The following is a 23609-nucleotide window of genomic DNA, read 5'->3' on the forward strand; positions in this document are numbered from 1 at the left end:
TAAAGTTTGTTATTCTGTGGTTTAAGCACCTTCCTAAAATATAGAAGTAATTTATTTATAAATGACTAATTATACGGTTCGACCGCTAGGTGTTAATTGCCGGTAAAGAAGGGTGACTGGAACAGCTATTAAAACTTTGTTATGGCAGCAAAAACCAGATAGATTAATTCAATATCCACCTATTATTTTTATTTCATTTCAAGCGGCCTAGCTATCTCAAAAATAAAATAGAGCTTCAAAACAGAGCGTCATCGAAATGAAAAGTTTCCCTACACTGTAATGTAAACATGGGCCCGATGTATCGGAAAATCAAATATACGGCGCGCGATGTTTGCAAATAAACAACGTGCCTGCAACTGTGTAGCACCTTCGTGATTCGCAATAAAAACATAGTGTGGACAAAACGGGTGCGGCTCGGTCGACGAGTGTAACCTGACGCCCCCGCGCGGCCGCGGAGCCGCAGCCAAGACGCGCTCGGTTTATGTAAACTTTATTACGGAGTGCACTTCTCCCTGCCCCCCCCGACTCCCTCGTTTCAAATTGTAAGGCGCGTCCGTGCATTACTCAGCTCGCCGCGTGTTTGCACAGATCGACGGTTCCGTGAGCGGACTGCCAACACAGCCGCGCCGTATCGGGGTCACACTGCAAGATAAACTCTTCACGTGCTGTCGTCGAGTTATAAACTCGCTCACCTCACCCAAGTTTTCCAACAAACTTGTTAAAGTATGCGGTGCGAGCTGATATGCGGTAATGTGATCGCTACGTGACTGATTATGTTTTCCTAGTCAAATGGAATTAATGTCTGGGGTGAAACAGCTACTGCTCGCGTTTGGGAAATTTATAAGGGGTTACTAATCACCTAAAACATTACTGGTTATTTGATTTCGTTAAATGCACAAAACTAAGGAAGAAATACTTTGTTCATTGGAACAAGGCCTCCATGAGAATCATCTGACAATGGACGAAACTAACGACCAGGCGATGTCAAAGGCAGAAGTGGATAATTGTTGTCATTGTCATGAAATAGGTTAGTGCAACAAAGACAGTGTTACAAGTAGGTGCGGCGTATCGATTCGCATGCATTTCTGGGCGCTCGTCGGCACATCTGTGCGGTGCGCCACTGTTCACCCCCTCCCCCCTCGGTGGCGCGATAGCCGACATTCGCAACACCTCGGGAACGACGCACTCGCGACCGAGCTCACTTCACTATAGGGTTGACATAAATACCACTGACATTATTTTCAGTTTTTAACATTTTCAGTAATTTCTTCCGTGTCCAGGAAAATTAATGGGAGAAGTTCGAATGACATGCTCAGATGATCATATTACCCATTAATTTAAAGTTAAGATCACAAATTAAATTTATTACTGCCAAGTACCAAGAGAGAAATAATAATATCAGTTCCACGTACGTAATATACTGTCTCGGATAGCCAACCAGAGGGGATGTCCGGTTTACGTTGACAGTGCCAGGCCCCAAGCCCCTAAGGCATTGGGGGTGAACCCCAATTCCGTATGCCTTAGCTGCCTAAGTCGATAACGGATGCAAGGATCAGGAACGTGAAGCGTTTTTGGAACTATACTTTTTGTAGATAGAGAACTTTTACCACGTCTTCTTGCATTAAAAGTAATTACATATTTACAGAGGCCAGGAAGGTGTGTGGTAGAATCCGAAGGAGCGGTATGTAAATGCGTGGCATCCCTGAGCGGGGTGCGCCACTTGCACCACCCACTTGTTTCAGTCAGGGCCGTGTTATGAAATCAACGTGTTCGAGCGCAACACTACTCTCCGCGTTCACATTCCCAAATGGAAAAGGCACTACGTACGTAGCTACATGCTACCTATGGATGTACGTAGGTACGCTTGTTGGGGAATTTTTCAAAGCAAAATTGTGCCGTCGGAATTTTAACAACCCGGGCGAAATTGGAAAAAGTTATTCTATACTCACATGTCGCTCCTCTGCTGAACTGATACCTGCAACCAAGTGGGATAAGTTAGCTGGATTATATTACACGTTGAACACAGGAATGTGGGTTAACCGCAACTATAAAAGACGATAATTTATGATGAATGAAAATAATTATTGGTTATGCCCGGTTCGCAAGTTCTTGTCTAAGTGATCACTTATTAATTGTGTGAAGTAGATTGGTAGTGGCATTAGCACGACTACTTCGAGGAGTCAACTTCAATTCGGCTGAAGCTTAATTATTGTTGCGTACGTAAGTAAATGGTTCAGGCTGTCGAGTCGAGTAAGAGTTAATTGAACATATTGGTGCTACGGTTGCTCAAAAATAAAACTAACCAGATTTACTGTTTTAGCACTACATTTCCTCTTGAGCATAAATATGTTCAAAATAAGATATGCAACATCTGGAAATAGCAGAAATGTGGCACGTAGCACGTAGCATTCGTGTTTGTTTTATACAAGCAATCTGAGTGGGAAGGGTACGTGCGAGTGTAATTGAGGTGGATCCGATGAGGAGCCGGGTAAAGTGGTCGATGAATATTGCAGGGCCTGTCGCCGCCTCGTCACGGCACCCCCGCGCCGCCTCCTGACACCTTAATGCTATTACACACTATATCAGTTACGCCTCTGTCTACTGTTTACTTATTAAACTGCTCACTAATGTAAGCTACGCCGAACTGTTCGATTATATGCCAGAAAAGTAATCCGATGAAAATTATTTATGTGAAGAAACCTGATGATATTGACACTTTTTGTGTGCCAAAATCGTGGACTTGTTATTAACGGATCCGATATCATCTGGTTTAAGACTTTCTCTTTTGTATTCATACGTCGAACTTAACTTATCTAAATCCTATACACAATACTTTATTGTACATATATAAAAATCAATCAACGTTTACCCCATCAATTAAGTGGGCTAACGCCATTGACAATGGTCTGTCATATGTTGCTCACTCTGAGATAATTGGAAACAATATTACTGGCGAAATTAGCTTCGCCTGTCAATCCCACAGAATACGTTATATGTAGTTGGCGTGTTTATACATTATGTACCTATATGCTTTGTGCGGTATACATTAGGTCGCTAGTGTGCATGCAAATTGAATACTAATAAATTATCGGTAATCAGAATAGCACAATGCAATAGCTAGAATAGTTGGAATAGTAAATCGCCTGCAGCCGTAGTTATACTGAGTAATAAACCTTTCATACAATCATTGGAATTTTAATACAAGGAAGTAGTGACTCCAAATGTTACCTACTACTAAACAAAATAAGCTTATAACATTACAAAGACGATCCCCAGTTATGTAAAGCCGGTGGTGAGGCACTAAACAGTAGGCTGTCATTCCCCATAGGTGGGATTAGCCCCGTCACGTCGGCACGTATCAATCGTGAGTATTCACGGAGCGATAGCGCCAGAGTTAACGACGCCTTCATTGTTCCCGAAATAGACGTGTTCACGGCTACGGGAGAACTTTCAGCCTATGTTTACTTATCTTACACGCTTACAAAACAACATTGCTTGTCCACAACTTAGCGAATGCATTCCAATTTTAGTTACCTATTTGAAATAATTTAAAAGATGTGTCAAACAAAGATGAAGATCGAAAATTATGACAATTTAATTTCCATTTAACTATAAATTGCAATTGCGTAACTTAGTTAATTTTGTGCACGTGTGTATTTTGTCTAGTACCATCAGAATATGTTGCCACAGTTTAATCAAAACAGCAAATCCGTTGTAGATTACCTATGTACAATACATACCGTAGTTACTGAGTATTGCATACATCAAAGGCATTATCTCCGCCGCCTGATTCGTCTCAAGTTTGTGAGCAATTGCAGCCAATCCTATTACTATTCACGTGCGCTACATATGTACGTACATATTGCCAGACGCCATATTAGCACTGCATGTATTGCCACAATTAATTTAAACGCAATAGCCTCAATTATTGGCCGGCTATTCCCCTACATTGGCCGGCTGCGCATGAACGCTTCGTGCACATCGATTCAAAACAATGCAATCACGTCATAACAGACAAATTAGAGGTTCCATTCGTGTTTTGAGCTGCTTAATATACATAGAGTTGTACAAAATTATCGCTTTGACACATCGCAAACGACTACTTACGCTAATGCAACGCGTGGATATAATTTGGTTAGAACGCGAGTTACGTGTAAGTCCACGACCGCACACACTCAAGTCAGCCGCAAAATTACGTTACTAATTGACTAAAACACGCGACGCTCACACCAGCAAGGAATAATTAATTGAGCTCTGGCAAGGTGCGGGGCTCGTGGGGGCGGGGGGGCCATCTGCGCGGTAACTCTTACATCAGTACACCGATAATGGCACAAATTAGCCGGGGAAGTGGCAGGCGGCGCCAGGGGGTGGCAGGGGGCGCTAAGCCGGAACATCCCGGAGCGCAGATTACCGCTTGCTTTTGTAATTAACCGGAGCGACGGGCGGCTTCCAAATCCATTTCTGTGTTACATTTTCATTTGTGGCGCGCTCGTCCCCGCCGCGTCGGGATTACTCGCTCTACCGTGAAAACTGGAAACACTCCCCGTTGTTTGATATGAATAATACTCAGCTTGCCCTCGAATTATAAAGCGCCTATTTGTTTGATGGATATAGCCGACTAACAGGAAATATGTTTTCCACCAATCTGTTCTACATCTCTGTTTACATACTTATTCTGTCCAAACAGGCGCGTAGATATATTTCATTTTTATTTATTTATTTGACTTATTCATACTCTCAAAGTAATATCGGGCGAGCCGTAGCCGTCAGCGATCCGAAAACACGCAAACAGTGAGTTCAAAAAGCCACTCGAAGATTGTAAATATTGAAACAGAAGTGGGATCGGAGACGTCTGCCGCGGAGGGCGGCGGGGGCGAGGCCCGGGGGGAGGGAGGCACTAATAGTCTCCAGAGGCACACAGCAAACAAAGCGAATACACAAATACGCGACAACCTCTTAAAATATTCATCTTTGTATTGAACTGTTAGTTATACAGTGCGACAGATACAGGAATCCTTTTTCTTTGCGTCTTTTGAGTGTCTTCGATAGGTGGATTAGCAGAACTGATCAAACTTTGTTTTGTTAAGAAAAGCAAAATGTAACTTACCATTGCCTTTATCGTCTGGTCGATGTAGGTCAGGTGGTTTGGCTAGTACTGAGAGAGGATGGTGTGGCACGCCTAGCCCTAGCAGGCCGGCGGGAGGCAGGGCTCCCTGGCCCAGGAGCGGCAGAGGAGGCGCTCCGTGTGCGGGCAAGTGCGCCGCATGCATCTGCTGTAGCAGTCGCGGCAGGTCTGGCCTTTGTTGCTAAAACAATTAAAACACAACACGTTAAATATTGCACATAGGTAATTTTTAACTGTCTCTAATCAGCAGCAAAACACTCACTCCAGATATTAATAGACGACGAAGTATAGGTAAGTCCTAAAACTAAATGGCCCATTCTAACCGAAGGACGAAAACCGAAACTACGGTAAGACACTAATTAAAACCCACCACGCTTAAACAGAATAAACCCACGGCTTTGTGTCTAAACAAAACGAAATCACAGATAACACAATCAAATTAAAGTGTATTGTTTTTTAAAACGAGTAATGCATTTTAGTTCAGCGTCAACATTCTAAGTGGATTGATGTGTCACCGCAGAGCTTCGTGCATTTTTAAACCGAAGCCAAGCCAAATTAAAAAGTCCTCCACGGGACCCCTCCGTTCCGCGATATTTTAAATTTTAAATGAGAGCTTCGCCGGCGGCGGCGACTGAGCGAAATTGATTACTCCTTCTCCATTATTCCCCTTTTTCCACTTTTCCTGTTTTCCCGCACTTTCCGTTCCTATCTCGTCTCGTTTAACCTTATTATTTCTATACCCCATGGACCCGCTCACTTCAACTAAGCGAATCGGTATGTTCTAACAATTTATCGATGCTCATTCGTTTCCATGCGTACATTGTATCAGTGTGCTCATCAACAACATATTTGGAATCGCTAGCCGCTCCTGCCCAGCTGCCCGCTGCTCGCTTGTACCTCGTGCAGTACGCCCAAGCTTTTTCCGCTCGGCTGGGCAGGTTCTTTTTTTAACCGCCGAAAATTAATTGGATTTTCGCCGAGGGTGGAACATATTTTTTATTGGCCGCTCACGGCTGTGATTTATTGTGTGTCAAAAGGTGGCGAGCGCCACTTAGTTGGGAGTGCTTTTTACAAAAGGGGATTTTTGAAATTCAAATTATTTCCATTTGGCCATTTACACGTCTTATGGTCGAATGATTAAAATAAATAGGTTTAGTCTAGCTGGTTTTTAAATAAGTTTTACCTATTAATGAAAAACAAGGATCATGTGAGTAGGTAATAAAAAAGATGATATACCTAATGCTAGTGACAAATCTTGATCTTCTGAAACAATCCGCACGGAAAAAAATGTTAGGTATTTCCTTATCACTTATGCATGTCACAAACAATTCTAAAATACAGGTGACCTAAAAACGGTATGTCCCTCCTCCCCAGGCATTCGTGGTGAACCCTCATCCGACGCGTGACAAACGACGCTACCTATCGTCGCTCTCTGACTAATACAAACTTTTACACTCTCATCATTATGGTCTGTTGCGCGACCTTTCTCTTTGATGACTTCATCAATTAACTTTATGACAAACAAATGTACTGTATACCTGGGACTTATTTATTTTCTTTCAAAAATATTCACTATCGATTAATTTATCAATACTAAAATAAAAGCAATCCGAGAGACTTTTTTTTTTTAACGACGTCAAAAGTCATCAAATGACCCCTCCCGCTGTGGGTTAGCAGCGGTGAGGGAGTGTCAGACTCTTACTGACTAAAAACCGTCGTGTTCCGTCATAGGCCTTTTATGTACCAGGGCCGCTCTATCTCTTTCGAACAACCCGCAGCCCCGGCAGGCCTTGGCCCTGCTGGGCCCCGCTGGGGTTGCTGACATCTCTTTGAGGAGCGCGTGGAACAACGCGCTCCTCAAAGAGATGTCAGCAAGACATAGACAGAGGGAAGATGAGTCACCCGAACTCACCGCCCACAGACCCACGCCTACGGTGGCCGGGAGTCATCTCGCGACACCCGGCGCCCATGGTGTCTACCTGGTCCAGCGCGGCGGCCAGGATGAGAGGTGCGAACTCTCTGGCGTTCCGCCTCCTCCTTCTCGAGCATGACCGCTTCGCAGAAGGAGGCGACGGCATCCCATTCCCTCTCGCCCCGGACCATGGCCTGAACCAGGGCCGGACGCGAGAGGTCGCCGCCGCCCAAAGCCTCGACGAGGACCCGGCGGTGCCCTTCCCACGCAGGGCACTCCTGGACTGTGTGATCCACCGTGTCCTCGGGGCTGTCCGCACAATGGTGACACCCGGGCGCCTCCTCACGACCGATTCGGTGCAGGTACCTCCCGAAACAACCGTGTCCGGTGAGGACCTGCGTCATGCGGTACGTGAGGGCGCCGTGACTCCTCCCGAGCCACTCCTCAAAGAGGGGACTTACCGCCAAGATGGTGGCGTGCCCTATCCGAGAGACTTTGAAATAAATAAAGTTTTGAGTCATGCAGTTTGTAGTTGATTTTTACGTAGCGCGAGTTTTAATTACGTATTCGTCCCTCGCTAGTCGGAGACATACCTGTACAAACATTTCGCTCGAGCTAACTGTTCCCTCGTTACCGCGCGGTGGCGGCGTGATCCCGCAGCTATCGCTATCGAGAGCTCACCCCCGTCCTGCGCCCGCCCCACCCCCGCAACCCTCACCCACCCGCCTGTTATGAATGACAATAACGTGGCGTGATACCTCACCAACATTTTTTTCCATATTTAGACGTGATTAAATAGCGTCGATACGCTCTCCCCGGGATTAAAACTCGTTCCCCTAACGACTTTTCCATTCGTTTACTTATCTCTGAACGAAGTTTGGTGTTTATATTATCGACCGAATTTAAGTTTGATTAAGTTCCCCCTCCTACAAAGGGAAGACGACTGATATTTTTAATGAATTTTGCGGCTCAAATAGCAAAGTAATCCGAGCGACGCGACGACAGGGAGATAAGTGATGTGAATAATTCCCACATCGGTGAAACAAGGCACGCGACTAATGATTCAGTAATAAATAGGTACCTACAAAAACCAGTAACCTCAAATTTTCTTGTTGATAAAGTGGTAAATGACTATTGTTCTGTATTTTCCCATAAATGTGATGAGAACGAATTTTATGCTTTGCTCAAACAGCCACATTAAAGCCTTAATATAAATATTTGTGTCACTCGGGTTGAAGAAATAATCTCGTAGATTGAGATAAAAAACCCACAAGAGGTTATATTGTGTGGCACATAGGAGTGTACCTAAGCGTGTTCGTACGTAGTGTATGTAATTTGGGGTGTGTCGGTACGTGTGTAGCAAGTAGCAACAGACGTGAGCTGTCTCCAAAGCTTTTGTCATGAGAAAAATGCTCCGGCGCGTTCGGGTTTTCACGGCACATTTACCACCGTCTATACGCCGGGGATTATTCTTCATTTATAAATGGATAGCGCACGCCAACCGCACAGATTTCCACGCATAAATATTTCGCCAAGTTAAACAAGTAACTTTTTTGCTGGTTTTTTTCTCTCTTCGAATTTAATAGTGCTTTGGAAGATTTTGCACCAGCTACCAGGTTCACTTACAGATCAATAGAATTCTAGTACGTGACAATCTTCAGTCACGATTTCAATCATCGGAGCTAATTTTTCTGATATTTTTTCCGCTCGAAAGCTGTAGTTAAAGCCTGGTTCGATATTTAAATTTTCAGGCTTTGAAATGTGGTTTAAGTTTCTTTGAAAGCAATTCATCATCCAAATAGGCTTGTGAAAAGAGATTGAAGATTTTTATCAAGAATAAATAAAGTAGATCCCAAATAAAACCTGCTAGATAAAAGACCAATCTTACATGTTTAGGATACTTATGACGCACCATGTCGCACTAGCATTAAGAAATGAGATCAACCACATATTATAAACACATTAGTTTAATATGGTGAGCAATTAATAAGTAGCAAGAACATTTAAAAATAATTACTGTTTACACAATTAGGGACTGAACTAGCAATCAACACGTAAGTGGAAGTTAACATACAATTAGTATGTTTTCAAAAGGTCTCGTCTTATGAGAAGTTTCCACTCCAGGATCAACTATAACGACAAACAAAATTGAAAGGATTGGTTTTTAATGCATTTTCAGCACGATGTAAAAGACAACAATATCGTCGACATAAACAAGACTCAAAATAACTGCTTAAACATTAAACCTCAAGAGAAGAAACATATTCCATAATGCCTGCATTAACTAAATGTTTTGTTAAAGAAGATTTGATAATTACAGTTACTGCTATCGTAATAAAAACCAACCTCACCAGTAACATCGTTAAATAATTAAGAGTCAGTAAGCCCGTAGTGAGCCGAACGCTGTTACAGTCTATGACTTGACTGTCGCCACTGACAAGAACCGAGTTAAATTGTAATGATCTTGCATAATTGAATTAACTCTTGAGACAAGACATTATTATTTATAAAAATGTGGTTAAAATTAGGATATAACAACTTTAGGATACTGTTTTATGACGTTAATATAGGTTTAACATATTTATTTGGTAAGCAAACCACTGACCATAATTAATTCACCAGTTTCGGTAGTGTGCGATCAAATCCCGCTATTACTAAAATTAGCTTTAATGTATTCATATTACTAGCTGCAATGTTTAAAACATTAAACCAGGAAGTGCTAAGCATGGCAATGACACGCGTGACTGCTACACCAGGTAGGTAATGTTAAGGCTTCATGTGGCGAACACTTCGGCACTAATTTTACGGCCAATAAAACAATACAAATTCAAAGCTGTAACCACATTCTAATCTTCCAATGGTGGCCATTAAATGCCATTCTAATGGACGTGTCGAGAAAAATAAGAAGGGTATGTGACAACTATGTATTGGCTTGGCAGTACAACGACGTAACAAAATTTACGTTACTTCACACATTCGTACATTAAAAGGTCGTAAAATTTGCGACATAGCAATGTTTCTCATGCTAAGTGCCTGTGTAAGGACAAGAGCGTGACATCAACACGGCATACAAAATAAACTTGATTGGGTTCTTACATGTAACTGTTCGTAATGGTATGCAGGTGTTGTGTCATATGTGTAGGTGCACGTCAGCAGCCACGGCACGGTATAAAGGGGTAGTTTATCGCGACTGGTGCGGGAGGGGCGGCGAGGGGCTCACGCACCATTAGGCAGGAAGCCTCGAGGCGGGTCGACACGCGACGCCGACACATGTTACACTTTCAACATAATTGCTTCTAATTACATATATTATACCTAAATACATGATATGTTGTAACATTAAGGATATACACCAGCCAAAAACGGAATACACAAACAGTTGTTCAAAATTGTTGTGTAGGTACTCTTGTTTATGTATCTATGTAAGGACTTATTATGAGGCAGACTGGTATTAGTAACGTGTAACTTGGAATAACCTCCGAGTTCTCAAAGAAAATAATACCAAATAAAAATAAGAAAAACTCGTGTCACTCGCGGGCCGGATGAGTCGTAAAACTGATTACATAATTTCATTGGAAGCGTCGACAGAACGGGCCCTAACTCACTTTTCCGCGTTGAAAAACAAGGAGCTTCGTCTAAACGACAGGGGAAAAGTTAATGCGACTCGCCGGGAGGACGCGTCGCGCGACTCACAAGAAACGTCGAGGGCCTGCAATGCAATATTTATCACCCGCCCGCGAACGTGCCTGTGAAAAAATGACAAATTCATGTTTCCCCGACGCCGCCCGACCCCGGCGCGCTTCTCGCCCCGATTTATTCTCTTCGTAATTTTTATCAGAGGGCGCGAGACCCAACGTAAACTAGATAGAAATGTTTTCACGACTCGCTTGTTTATAAAGCCATCGACGGGGAAACAGATACGCTCTATTTGCACGGCTCCGGCGCTCGTGTTTGCACATCTATCTCTCGAGATAATGTTGCATAAATGTTGTACGCATAATACACTTGTTTATTTCGCATACTTGCGTCGACTTTTCAATCACGGCCTCGGCAGAGTCGATCGTAAATATAAGAATGAGATTTAGTAACGGATTCGTAACGCGTATCTATGACATGAGGTCGCACGTTGCTATCGATCTGCACAAGTTACGTGAATATTGTTTCAATGTGAACATTCATGTCATGTTAGGTGATCTTGAGAGGGAGTTTTCGTATCTGTAAGCTATTACCTGCGGAGGTCGGGCGCCACCCCTCGGGCGCTGGCGTGGAATAAAATCAGAACGAGAAATGATTTACCCGCCGATAACGCACCGACGACGCTCCACCGCTGTCGCCGTCTCCCTGCTTATTGACGAGTTCACGCACATTGCTCAAACACAATGCTGAATCGTTTCGCCACCTTATCTCTTATATTCCTATTCATTTATAAACTTTTCGTATTTCCGGCGAAAGTAGTACCTACTTACATTTGTCGATTGGTATGTAATTTAAGGAAGTCCACGAAATCTTCAGTTCCTGTCATATTTTAAAGGAATTTAATAACACCCATAACGTAGATTGAAGTTAAGTGATTTTAATATGGCAAGCAAACAACCCCCTGTTGGAGATGTAGGGAATACTTCACGTTCACAAATCGGCGCTCTCGCGTACTCTCGCAAATCAGACGGAGGCAGGGCGGCCAGTCTCTGGGGAGAGCCCCTTTGATCCCTAGCTGACCCGAAAATAAAAAAGGTACGTAATAAAAAAGGCCCGACATACGGAAGGTGGCGCCGCTTTTTTATTTAAATTAGAGTGTTTTATGAGGGGAGGGCGATATTGCGTTTTGCCAGTGTCTCGAAGGCTGTTCAGTAAGCTATACTCGTACATGTAGGTAAATCCTCACGGCTGGGGGGCGACGAACCTTCCGCAAATACTTGGACCGCTTAAGGTATTTTCTTCTATCAGATGGCTGTTTTCCGACCGTAGACACTGAGCTGAGGGTCGTACGGGGCGGAGAAGGCAATGATTCACATACGTGATAAGCGCGTGAAGCGGAACGCGATGACACAGAAACTTGATACGTATGGCAATAACATAAGCCAACAAAACATATCATATGTCACACGTTAATATGCGACTAATTCATTAATTGGAGCAGTTACGCGCGTCACGATAGATTATTTGTAAACAAAATATTTGGTGGTTAGCCAAACGTTATAATCTCAGGTATTAATGTAGATAATTTTTTGGCGTCTCTCAGTTTACGTGAGCGTCGGTCGGCGGCCACAGTGGGCACGTCGTGTGATCGAGTTGGCTGCGGGCCAGCGCGTTCCATCCGCAACTCTCTATCGGCCGCAGACAGACGAGCGACGAGTGACTTCCACCACTTTATTTTCGCCCTCATTATCTTTAAAGTGATTTATTTTAGTCGCGGTCCATCTATTCACAGTTTTCGAACGCCAAACGTTAACACATACGGAGAATAGGTCACACTAACGACTTGGCACCTGACTACGAATAAGCCTATTGAAATAATAGACGGCAATGAAGTCCTCACGACACTTACTATAACAAAAAAATACAATTAGAGTGTGTGAAATTAGTTAGAACGCTTTTTGAGGACAGACACCAATTCACAGCTCGGGAGCCGTTGTTAACACCGCGTATGCAAATTGAAGTAAAAGCTAATAATATGTAGTTGTCATTACTCTTGGACACTGTCGGTAGCAATATTCTACGTGTCTCGCCCACGCCGATGACAAATGGCCGCTTGAAATTATATAAACATGCTAATTCGCTGTGAACGTGGCGGCCGTCAGTTTAATAAAATAATTTTATACATTATGGTAGCAGTTTGTAGCAATTTCATCAATACCTCGTAGTTGGATGGCGGCCAACTCGTCTTGCGCGGCTTAGATCGTTTAATTAACGACCGTCGAACTTTCGACCTGTTGAAAGCCGTGCTTTTGGAGAATAAACTTTACTTTACACGTAAGTACCGCTTGTTCCGAACGGGAATTTTAGTTGAGCTTCTGAACAATAACATTTTGGCCATGCCTGCGAGTTAGTCGAGAATGATAATTGGAATATTAACGTTTGTTGTTTCAATAAAGCATGTCTTACACAGGAGGATAGCTTCTGTGAAAACCGATTATGTTTGGAGATGAGTCAACGGATGAGAAGCGCGTAAAATATGATATTTTAACTGAAAGGTGTGATTTATGCACGGCTATTATAATAACATCGACCTTCCCAGCATTTAGTGTGCGTGCAACAAGCGAATAACTAAGCAATGACAGGTCGGAGTCGCGAATGTTTGGACAGATGCCACACTCACACTCGCCGCTGGCACATTGGGAGCCGGCAGCTAAACATTCCACGCCACATTTACAACGGCCCACTGCTGTACAAACAAGACACGTGTTGGTCAAATCGGTCTCGCCTGAAATATTACCTACGCTCAGGAAATTAATTTCGTTACTCGGAATTTTATACATGGTGCGGTAAATACTGAAGTAAATAGCTGGTAGTTCTCATGAATCATAAATATGTTAAACATTAAAATTCTTATTTAGTATGGCATGCCAAAATCCTAAAAAACTGTTATAATATTTATTATTAAGCTTTAATCTGTTGAAACACGTTAAGTGGTCCTATTACAACAAAAATTCAGCACACAACGTCTTACAAATTGTACATGCCCCGGCGATGTGATGCGATGAACCCAAGCTCATTTGTTACGAACGAAGTTATGAACGAAGATGATGAGCGCCACATGTTGTTAGTAGTGTTAACAAAATGCGAGCAGGCAATGAGTACTCACCCCAATAATGGCATTAAGTTCTGTCATAGTGACCTGTTTCGCGCGCTCCACGGCCGACGCCACCTGCTGCTGATGCTCCTGCGACAGGAACGGCAGGATCTGCGCTATTATCGCGTTCAATCTTTTCGCTATCTCCGTCTGCAACATAACACATCCACTTAGTTATCGAGGCAATTCATGTTTAACAATAATCTGTAAACACAACGTAAGGTCATCGTGACGAAATTAAAATATCATCACGATCGAACACCGATATCACACACGTTAATATGAATAATAATTAATGTTCACCAATCTACTTTTCTGAATAAAATCAACATTAAAGTTAACATAAAGTTGGCTATAAACGAAACAACGGTCGGCTAGCTGGTGATTGCTTACATACAAATACACGACCAAAAATATTTCCACATTCCGAAGCAGATTATATTCAATAATAACATTTATAATTAGTTGATAAGCCGAGCGGGAAGCAACAAATAAAATTAACACGATAAACAAGCAGACACGACGCGGCGCGGCGCGGCGATGCGCGGTATGAAATGATAAATCGCCGCGTTACCGAGCCCGCAGTATTTATTGGCTTTGTTCGTATTTTCCGTTTAAATGCACATTAATTTTATTCGCAGATTCACAGTGAATCGACGACGAATTAACATAATTAAGTGTATTATTATATCGGCCCTTGTCGGCTCGTGTAAACAATGAAGTTGTTTCGGCGGTTTATTTTTATTCTGACATTATCAGTCAACTGTAAAGTTGTTAAGTGAATTAAACATGTTGAATATTTAGATCAGGGTGGTTTTAAAAAGTTCTGCATGTACGCTGCATTGTTAATAAGTAAGAAGATCCGCAACGTAATAAAATGTAGATGTAATCATTGACATTTACGCGGCCATGTCTGACGGAGTTTTAAATTACGATATTGTCTGAGCACGACGGATGCTCCATTACCGCCGCAGAGCTGCCCACTCGTCTAAACACAATGCTCATACCATAATTGCATGGCTACACACATTTTTAGGACACATGCCAAGTTTCTAAATTCTAAACAACAAAGACATATTTATTTACCGTAGTTTTTTTCTCGTTGAAGACAATAACTAGACTATTACTCAGCATTTGTGTAGACAGATTTTTTATTTTAACAAGTTGTTCAGTCTCAATGAAACTACAATTACTAGAATTGCTTGTAATTAGAGATCGGGCGGAGCGATTAATCCTAGCGATTAACATAGGTAATAAAAACTTCAATGTAACATTAGTAATTCAGGATTATCACAAGAAGGCGTGTTCCCGCTGCTTACCGCAATAAGTCATGCGATGTTTTTGTTCTGTACCTAGTTCCTGGAAGTAAGTCGTTGTGGAAAAACGCACGTAACGCGAATTATCTATAGTTATCTTATTGATATCATAATGACACACATCTTTTCATTGAACTACAGGAAGTAATGATTAAGTTGGTACAATGAATATTTCACAAATAAACATACAGTTGACTCTCGTTAATTCGAAACTCGAGGGACTCTAAAATATTACGAATTATCAAGTTTTTGAAATATTAAATGGTTCGAAATTTGTGAGAGAAAATAAATAAAACTTCGAATTATTAAGTGTTGATCAATTATTATTTGTTAACTGCTATTTTATAACAATGTCAAAAGTTTAAAGACACATTTGTGTGCATACATGTATTCATAATATTAATTAATTAATCTTTCGAGACAGCTCCGTCACACTGCTTCAAAACAGATTGCTGCTACTCAGACTGCTCTCTGACTCTGACTTACAATCTTTCCGCCTCTTTCTCTCTGCAACTTTGAATTCTCGAGTGTTGGACGACTAAGAATTCGAATTAACGCGTCGTTTTGTTATATAGCAATGCTTTTTTCGTTCGAATTACCAAGTGCATAAAAATGTATTGATTTAGTTCGAAATACAAAGAGATTTTGTAGGGAACTCGTGATAACTTTGAATTAACGAGAGGTTCGAAATATCGCAGGTTTGAATTAACAAGAGTCGACTGTATAATCGTAGATATTCTGTCTTTCTCGGTTACGGTATCAGCATGGGACACATGTATTTGACACTAAATACTTAATGTAGTTTCCTCATCAAACATCTTTATGATATCACTTACTTAAATAACAAGTTAGTATTTCGTGAACTTATTGAAATATTGTTCGTGATTCGGTGCGGTAAGATTTTACTCGCACTTAAGTATTGTATTTCTAAGTAACTTAAATGTAACATTTAGTAACCAATGATACATTTTAAATTATCGTTCGTCGCACGTGTGCTATTGATTGGTTATCGATCACTTAAATGCACTACCTTGAATGTTTGAATAAATAAATACCCTGTTTGTAAGGTGTATCTTTCCTTACGTTTGTAAAATGGTGACATAACTTTGATAAAATAATCAAACTTAAGCTTTTTTAATCGTTATCTTTACTTGTCTCATTGTCTCTATAAGTTTCCCCTATTAATTTTATAAGTAAATTTTTGTTTTCTCCCTTATAGATAACTTTTTAATTGAATATTTACGGCAGTAGGCCAAACATAGACTTGTAATTTTGGTTATTTGTTCAGCGTCTCATGCATGGATGACAGAATGTGCAAGCATTATCAAACTGTTGATACAGCACATTTGAGTAGTTGCTGTGTTACAGTAAGCCGTATTATTTAATCGTATGGTAATGTTGTGCAGCGTGCGCGAGGCAGTGAGGCAGCGAGGCAGCGAGGCAGCGAGGGCGCGCAGCGACCGCAGCGTTCACCGCAAATTGTACTTTCATTCCGCCTCGCTAAATGGACTGTTTGTCGCGTCCGAGCTCGGCGCGAATTTACGCCACACACCACACATAGGTATTTGTTTTTTGTGCTCACTATTTATGTGTTAACCAATACCTTTTTGTTGTAACGCCAAAATATACCTCCTACACTCTCTTCCGACTCGGCGGTTCAGCAAACAAAATTAATCATGCACTATTTTTGTTTTAATTAAGAACGCTGATTTCCTTCAACAAGTCCATTATTTTAAATGCAAACTGAAAACGAATTACTTTAATAAATATTTGTATACCATTTTTATGGGATGTTAAATAAATAAACATTTTAAATCAACAAGGCCCGCGATATATTTAGAAGTAAGAAAACTACAAGGTTCCTCCATTTACTAGATAAACATGAAACTTCGTGAGTCGTGCAACTATTTGAATATAGTGCGTAATGCAAATTTTACTTTAGTGATGTGCTAATCACTGAGTGATTTCCCTATTACCTTCAATTCATGTACCTATGTATTGTAGGTATCTACTGTATACATAACATGCGGTATAAACCACAAAATTTCCTTGAATTTGTATCAAACAGAGATTTGTTTATCGTTACTTTTTAATAAGCGTTCCCGGTTCAAGAAAGTTTACAATAAATTATAGTCATTGTTAGATACGAATAATGTCAGCCTCGATAACCTTTTACAGTCACGGAACTGAGTTTCAAGTAATGCTGCGGTAACTAATAAAAAAAATTGTCATCGATATGTATGATGTTGACATTGGCGACCGCCGCGCGGTGTCGCGTCGCGCCGCAGCCGCGCCGCACTCGCCCGCGGCATCACCGCGCCACCGACCAACGCGCCGAATACCGCCGAAAACCGCAAATTACATTTTCATTCGCCGCCTGTACCACCAGGTTATTGTGAAAATTTACTACTAAACTGAAAATACTGCCTCTAAATTTAATGCTTTTTATGCTAAACGACTTTGTACTCCCACAGCGTCGATTTTTTTTAATAACGTACCGTGAATTGCAGAGAATTGTAGTGAGAGTCAGTAACATGTTTGTTTCTCGGCAACTCGAACATTCCTCAGCCGTATGATTCAGATGACTGTGACTTCGCAAACGACTGCAGACAGTGAGAACTCTATGAATTCATAATTACCCGAGTAATTAATTGTAATTCCAGACGTGTGAAGATATTTCACTAGAATGAGTTACCTAATTGTTAATTTGATCATAAAAGTGAAAGTGTTACATAAATATTAGAACTCGGAGCAGTTAAATAAGTTACAAGAAAATAACGGAAGCAAGCAAAATCTGACCATTTACCTACATTTATTTACGTAAAGGAACATAATTTTCTTAGTGTAATTTGAAGATGTGTGGTTGGACTCACTTTAAATCTAAACACAAAGCAATCACTATGCAATTTAGAATTTCGTGCACTCGTCAAATACTTATGCGAGATTGCTTGTCTAGCATATTGTTCTCATAGTTGAACGGGGGCGTAGCGTGAGTTCAACGCATTCCTACGTATCGCTATGTCGAAATTCAATCAGAGAATAGCACCATTGAGCGCAAAATATCGACAAAGGGTTTCAGATTAAAGCAGTTTTTCTTATTGTCGTTACGAGGCGAACAATCCCGTCCCATCTGCACCTCGTATAACTCTACAACAGTAGCTACGAGTACGAACGGAGGAATAAAAAGCGGGCGTACAAAAGGGCCACAAAATACGTACTTTTGCGAGCTCTCCACAAAAGATATAGTACGGTTTGTCATTAAGGAGTTCATCCCCGCGCGAGAAATAAAAGAGGAACGTTGGGTTTCGGGGTGAGCGGGAGGAGGGTGGGCGGCGGAGGAGGTGCACTAATGGCTCCGACACTCATCCGCTAATGCCGCGGGTGACTCCTCTTTTTGCGCGATTTTCACGTGGTTTAGTCGGTGAAGCTTTTAATCTGCGGCCGCATCTTGCCAATGGTGCTCCATTTGTTTCACTATTATTTATAGCACCCCGCAAACAACGCTTCAATTTATTTCAATCACGTTTTAAAACAGTATAAAAGCGTGTCAATTCATTAAAGCGTTTTATAGATGGCTATCAAATATATTCACACACAAACTTGTCGATTTTCGAAATTCGCGATATTTAAGTCTCATAAAAGCGTTAGGCAATAAGAATTCAGAGATTTAAATTAATAAACACATTTAAATGTTAAATCGATTCGTTAATTTCGTCACGAATTGATTTGGAAACTAAAATAAATTACCTTATAAATACCAGCGACGAAAAATATCTCCGAAATGAATGAATCATTATTCATTAGATGGCGAATTAAAATTCAGATGAGAATGGTATTTTAATGACTGCATGACATGCATGAAGAATGAAATACAGTTCTGAGGAGTTTTTATGTTTATAATTTTGGTTAGAAGCCGGTCGCCAGTGAGTGATTAGAATTCAGGTGTGGTAGGAACATCAGGATTCCTTGGGACACAATACAACGGAATATGGCACATGAGTGCACGGTGCATGAGCGGCTGTGACCTGAATGCGGGTCGCGGTTCCACGCCGCAATTTATTGTCTCCCTTGAATGCTCGTACGCTCACGCTCACGCTGCGTACGTCGTGACCGGCCTGGCGACCACGTGAATACTAACCGATGTCATCTACATAATGTCTCAAGAACTGTGTCCTACGCTATACGTTGCATACGGTTCGACATAAGGCAACGTCATAAAACTATCATTATCAAGAGCTAAACTAAGTATTAAGTACGTTATAATAAATATGAATAATTAATGACGTAAACTTTTCGAATTGATTTTATCAGGAGGGTATGTACCTATAGACTAGTAGGCAAATGCTTTACGGAAAAACGTATGATGGATTTTCCTTAAATGCCTGCGGGAGCATGTCGACGATGAACTTTTGCTGCGATTGTGTTCTACGGAATAAACTGAACAGAGGCGGCACTTCCACTGAGGTTTCGGCCTTCATTAATGCCTCCCGACTCTTTTATGAATTATGTATGCACGCTGCGTTCTGCTTATCTTGCTTGCGGCGCTCTCGCCAAGTTTCCACTTTATTAAACAAAACAGTTGCCAATCGAAAAGGCAGGCTATTGTATTGAAAGCGACATCGCTCTTATGGCCCCGCAATAAATAATTCCCCCGGCGAAATGGCAGTCAAGTCGATAAATGGGCTATTATTGCAGCAGACAGAGGCCAACATTATCATCGATTCGTATCGCATTCGCGGAGCAATAATTGTTTAAACATAGCCTGCCGTGGAACATTAGTGGCTGGCACATCGATAATGCACACTGCCAACCGCTGTCGCCGCTTCTCGTTAGCTTTCTAATTACCTACTCAGTGCTGTTATTGTGCTCTGTAAATTGTAAACTTTTACGCGACATTGTACTACAACAAACGGGGGATTTAGGGGTTCGATATATTGCACCTAAAATATTAAATACGGTTCAATTATTTACGCAGTTGACTGAAGTGCTCGGGAACGACAAAATAATTGCCTTTACTTAAAATAATTGCTACTCGAGCGTCGATACTTATAATAAACAGAATCGTCGGCCGGGAAGGCGCGTCATTAATATTCATTATAAACAAATGGATATAATTACTTGGCAAGAACAAGTTGATTGGAGAGCCGTCGAGTGGGTGTGTAGTGCGGGACACGTCGTTATCTCGGTATCGAGCCGCTCCGGCTCCGGTGTCACCTCGTAATCAGATTGTAATTGCGCGATCAAGAGCCGGCTACGCACCACTACACACCACCTGTCAATTTAAACCTCCTTGCTCCGGTCATAAATAAATACTACAATATTCTTGTCGGCGTTCGTTATGTGTTCGTATTATGCTCGACACTTAAATATATTATATCTATTACTTATCTGATATACCTAGCATTTTACATGACTAGTTTATTAAATATAGATTAACATCTTTTTGTTTAATAAATATGGTATCCAGTAGTGGATAATAGTCCTTATCAAAGTCTACTATTAATTATCATCAGCTAAAAACACAGCGGAGTTGCTGATGTGTAATCAAACGTAATATTTAGAGAGGCGGACGAAGTGGCCTTAAGTCATCACGGTCAAATTCATTCAGTCGCAGTTATAAATGAGTAGAATGCAATGGTGGCGCGTCCGAGCGACTCTGATTGACAGATTAGCGTGGACATATCACAAGAGCCGCGACACTGTTTCATAACAGGCGGGCAGGCAAGCGTGAGCGCTCTGTTGACTCGTATGTTTCTCGCCAAACAAAGAGCCAGCTTCCTAGCTACCCTTGTTTGTTTAGGTCCACGCCAAACGTTTATTGCCCTTTGTGTATCTTACCTCTCGGCAAAGCGTCAAGCCTTTTTGACTCGGCACTTTTTATAAGAGCGCTTATAAACGTGTACGTTACTTGACATTTTAAAAACAAGGCATTCAGATATTTATTTAAGTGAAAGAAGCATTGTTGTGTAAATGCAATCGCGAGGCAAAAGCTTTAAGCAAACAATCGTCGAGAAGGCACTACATCATAGTTGATTCGCAGCGAGCGAGGTGAAACCGCACAAGCGCTTACGTGATAATAAAGAAACACAAACAAGTTTCTCGACGCACATGAATTGACCAATTTGTAGACGCTAGATAGTTTCACAAGCGGTTTGTATAGATAGATAGACGAATCAATCATCGCGCTGCACACTGAGCTTTTTTGTGGGCATAACGAGCGGCGGCGCAGTAATGAGTCCGCACTTCCGGCGCCTTATGTGTTCCGCACCTTGTAGTGAACACAATGGCGCTCGCTGCTACGCAAATACTAGTGTATTCGGTAGCGCTACAGCACTGTAATTAGCGCTGTTAATACACTCCTAATTTATGCAATGTGCAACGGAGCCTCCGCGCCGCGCTCCATGTCGTGTACACGCGCCGCTAACACCGATTGTCTGAATAATTTCGTGTTGCCATCAAATTATTTTCGGTTCGACGCGCGCCTATTATTATTATTTTTAGTTTCGCAACGTTGATTGCTGGCGCGCTATCGCGGATTATTAGAACGCTTCATATCAGCTGCTTGTTCTGAATAACAACATTAATACATAACGTCGATAACATCATCCTAAAAACTCGATGGTTATCATTAAAGCTTTATCTAGTCGGTATTATCTCGTATGATTTTTATACTGAGCTGTCTTGCTTTTGTTCAGACATGATAACGAGTTATCACGGATTTTGTACTAAAATTGATTGGACTGATTACGGACGGTCCACGATAAACTGTGTGTAGGTAACGTATCTGTATTATTTTTGTGTGATCAGAAAAGTAAGCGATAAAAGTTTTAGATAAGGACTGTGTTAAATTGTGATAAACACTCGATATCGGAAGAGATATGCAGGTATCAGTCAGTCTCTGCGAACTAATCGCCTTCGTAAAAACTTGAAAAGTCATAATTCAAGGGTCGAAATAATCGGGTGACATCAACAGACTTGGCGTGTAAATCCGGCGTTATAATGCACGTAAACAACAGAGTTACAGATAGAATATGTCGCACAGTTAGTTGGTTATATTGTACATGGACAACGTTTATTGTAGGTCGTATATGGTTATGTGGAGTGTAGTTCGCCGGGCGTCCAGTTGCGATGGAAGCTTGCTTATTTACGGAGAACGTTTGCACTGTACTGTTTGCTGTCTCGTTGTGCCGACTGGCGAGTCGCTGACTCACTGGCAATTCTTGCTATTGCCATGCGACACGACACGGCCACGGCACACAACTCAGCAATATTCGTGATCAAAGAACGTAGAACAAAGATTCCATGAACAATAAGTACTCGAAAGATTTACTGAATGCTTTCAAGTAAGTACTGTGTTCTGTTATCTAGACATGGCATCGGAACTAAAAGAAGCAAGAAAAGCGGTCGAGAGTTCAGCAATGTGGTGGTACCTACATGCAGAGTATACGTAATGTTAAATATTTAATATAGTTGGCAAGTATTTGTGCGTAGTCGCAGGCCGCGGCGGACTCGGCGCGGGGGATGGAGTTTGCCAGTTTACACAGGCGGTGTTTACCCGGCATGTTTGCGAGCCCGATGCTTATTGTGAGCGTGGAGCGTCTGTCGGGCCGCGGTCTACGAATACTGTTTAATTTGTTGGATGCGTTAAGTGGCGACTTACCAAGCCCGCTTGCCAAGTTCACGTTTCTTGGGAACTTACAACCTACTCGGCATTCCTTCACTTGAAGTTTGGAATGTCTTTGTAAAAGTTTTAAACATTGTTCCATATTATTATTGTCATAGGTAAAGGCTTCATAATTTAGTGACACGAACTCGATTAGCACATGCTCGCAGAAGTCCAATTATTGTAAATGTAGGTACCTACTATGACTACAATGTGCACTGTAGGTACCTGTTGTAGCTCATTTTAATTCCAACATTTGAATAAACAAACTTATTTAATGATTACTTGGAAATAACGGCTACAATAAAATATTTATGATACGATCCTTAAATATTTTATGGTTTCCTGTTGTACGGACCGTTTCGAAGAGGTCGCGCGAGCAAATCGTTGTTGGACCAGAATACAGGGTAAATAACATCAGTAGGTACCTAGGTACAGATTACTTCTAAATTAGTCAGAGAGTTCAAGAGAACAAGCTACAAGACACAGTGAAATGGAAGGCCATGTAGTCAAATCGTTCATTTAAAAGAAAAATATAAAACAAAACATGATAGTATATTTGAGTGGATGCGGCTGAAGGGAGCGAGTGCGGGCTGCGTGCGGCCCGACCGCACGCCGCAGCGGTGCGGCTAACCGCAGCCGCACCCGGCCCGCGCGCCTCACACCCCCGCGCCCCTGCCGAGCAAGACCTGGCTCGACGCTTGATCTCCGCGCCCTACTAAATGCTTCATGGTTTTACTTCATTACAATATTTAGTGGACACATTGACACAACGTCACCATACTTGAAAAATATTTAAGCCG

The 23609-nt window shown here is 41.8% G+C and overlaps 1 protein-coding gene across 3 annotated transcripts in view; it reads right to left on the bottom strand.

Moving 5' to 3' along the window:
- The window catches only part of LOC124636900 (transducin-like enhancer protein 4), a 54391-nt gene that overhangs the window by 14751 nt on the left and 16031 nt on the right, over positions 1-23609 (bottom strand). For 2 of the 3 annotated variants that reach the window (XM_047173168.1, XM_047173170.1), the window contains exons 5-7: positions 13840-13977; positions 5108-5306; positions 1950-1975 (exon numbers count right to left, since the gene is read on the bottom strand). In XM_047173168.1, coding sequence (XP_047029124.1) covers positions 1950-1975; positions 5108-5306; positions 13840-13977 — 363 coding nt within the window. The remainder of the gene's footprint in view (positions 1-1949; positions 1976-5107; positions 5307-13839; positions 13978-23609) is intronic. The other variant, XM_047173169.1, reaches the window with a different exon arrangement.

Source organism: Helicoverpa zea, chromosome 15 (assembly GCF_022581195.2).
Source record: "Helicoverpa zea isolate HzStark_Cry1AcR chromosome 15, ilHelZeax1.1, whole genome shotgun sequence".
NCBI classification, from domain to species: domain Eukaryota; kingdom Metazoa; phylum Arthropoda; class Insecta; order Lepidoptera; family Noctuidae; genus Helicoverpa; species Helicoverpa zea.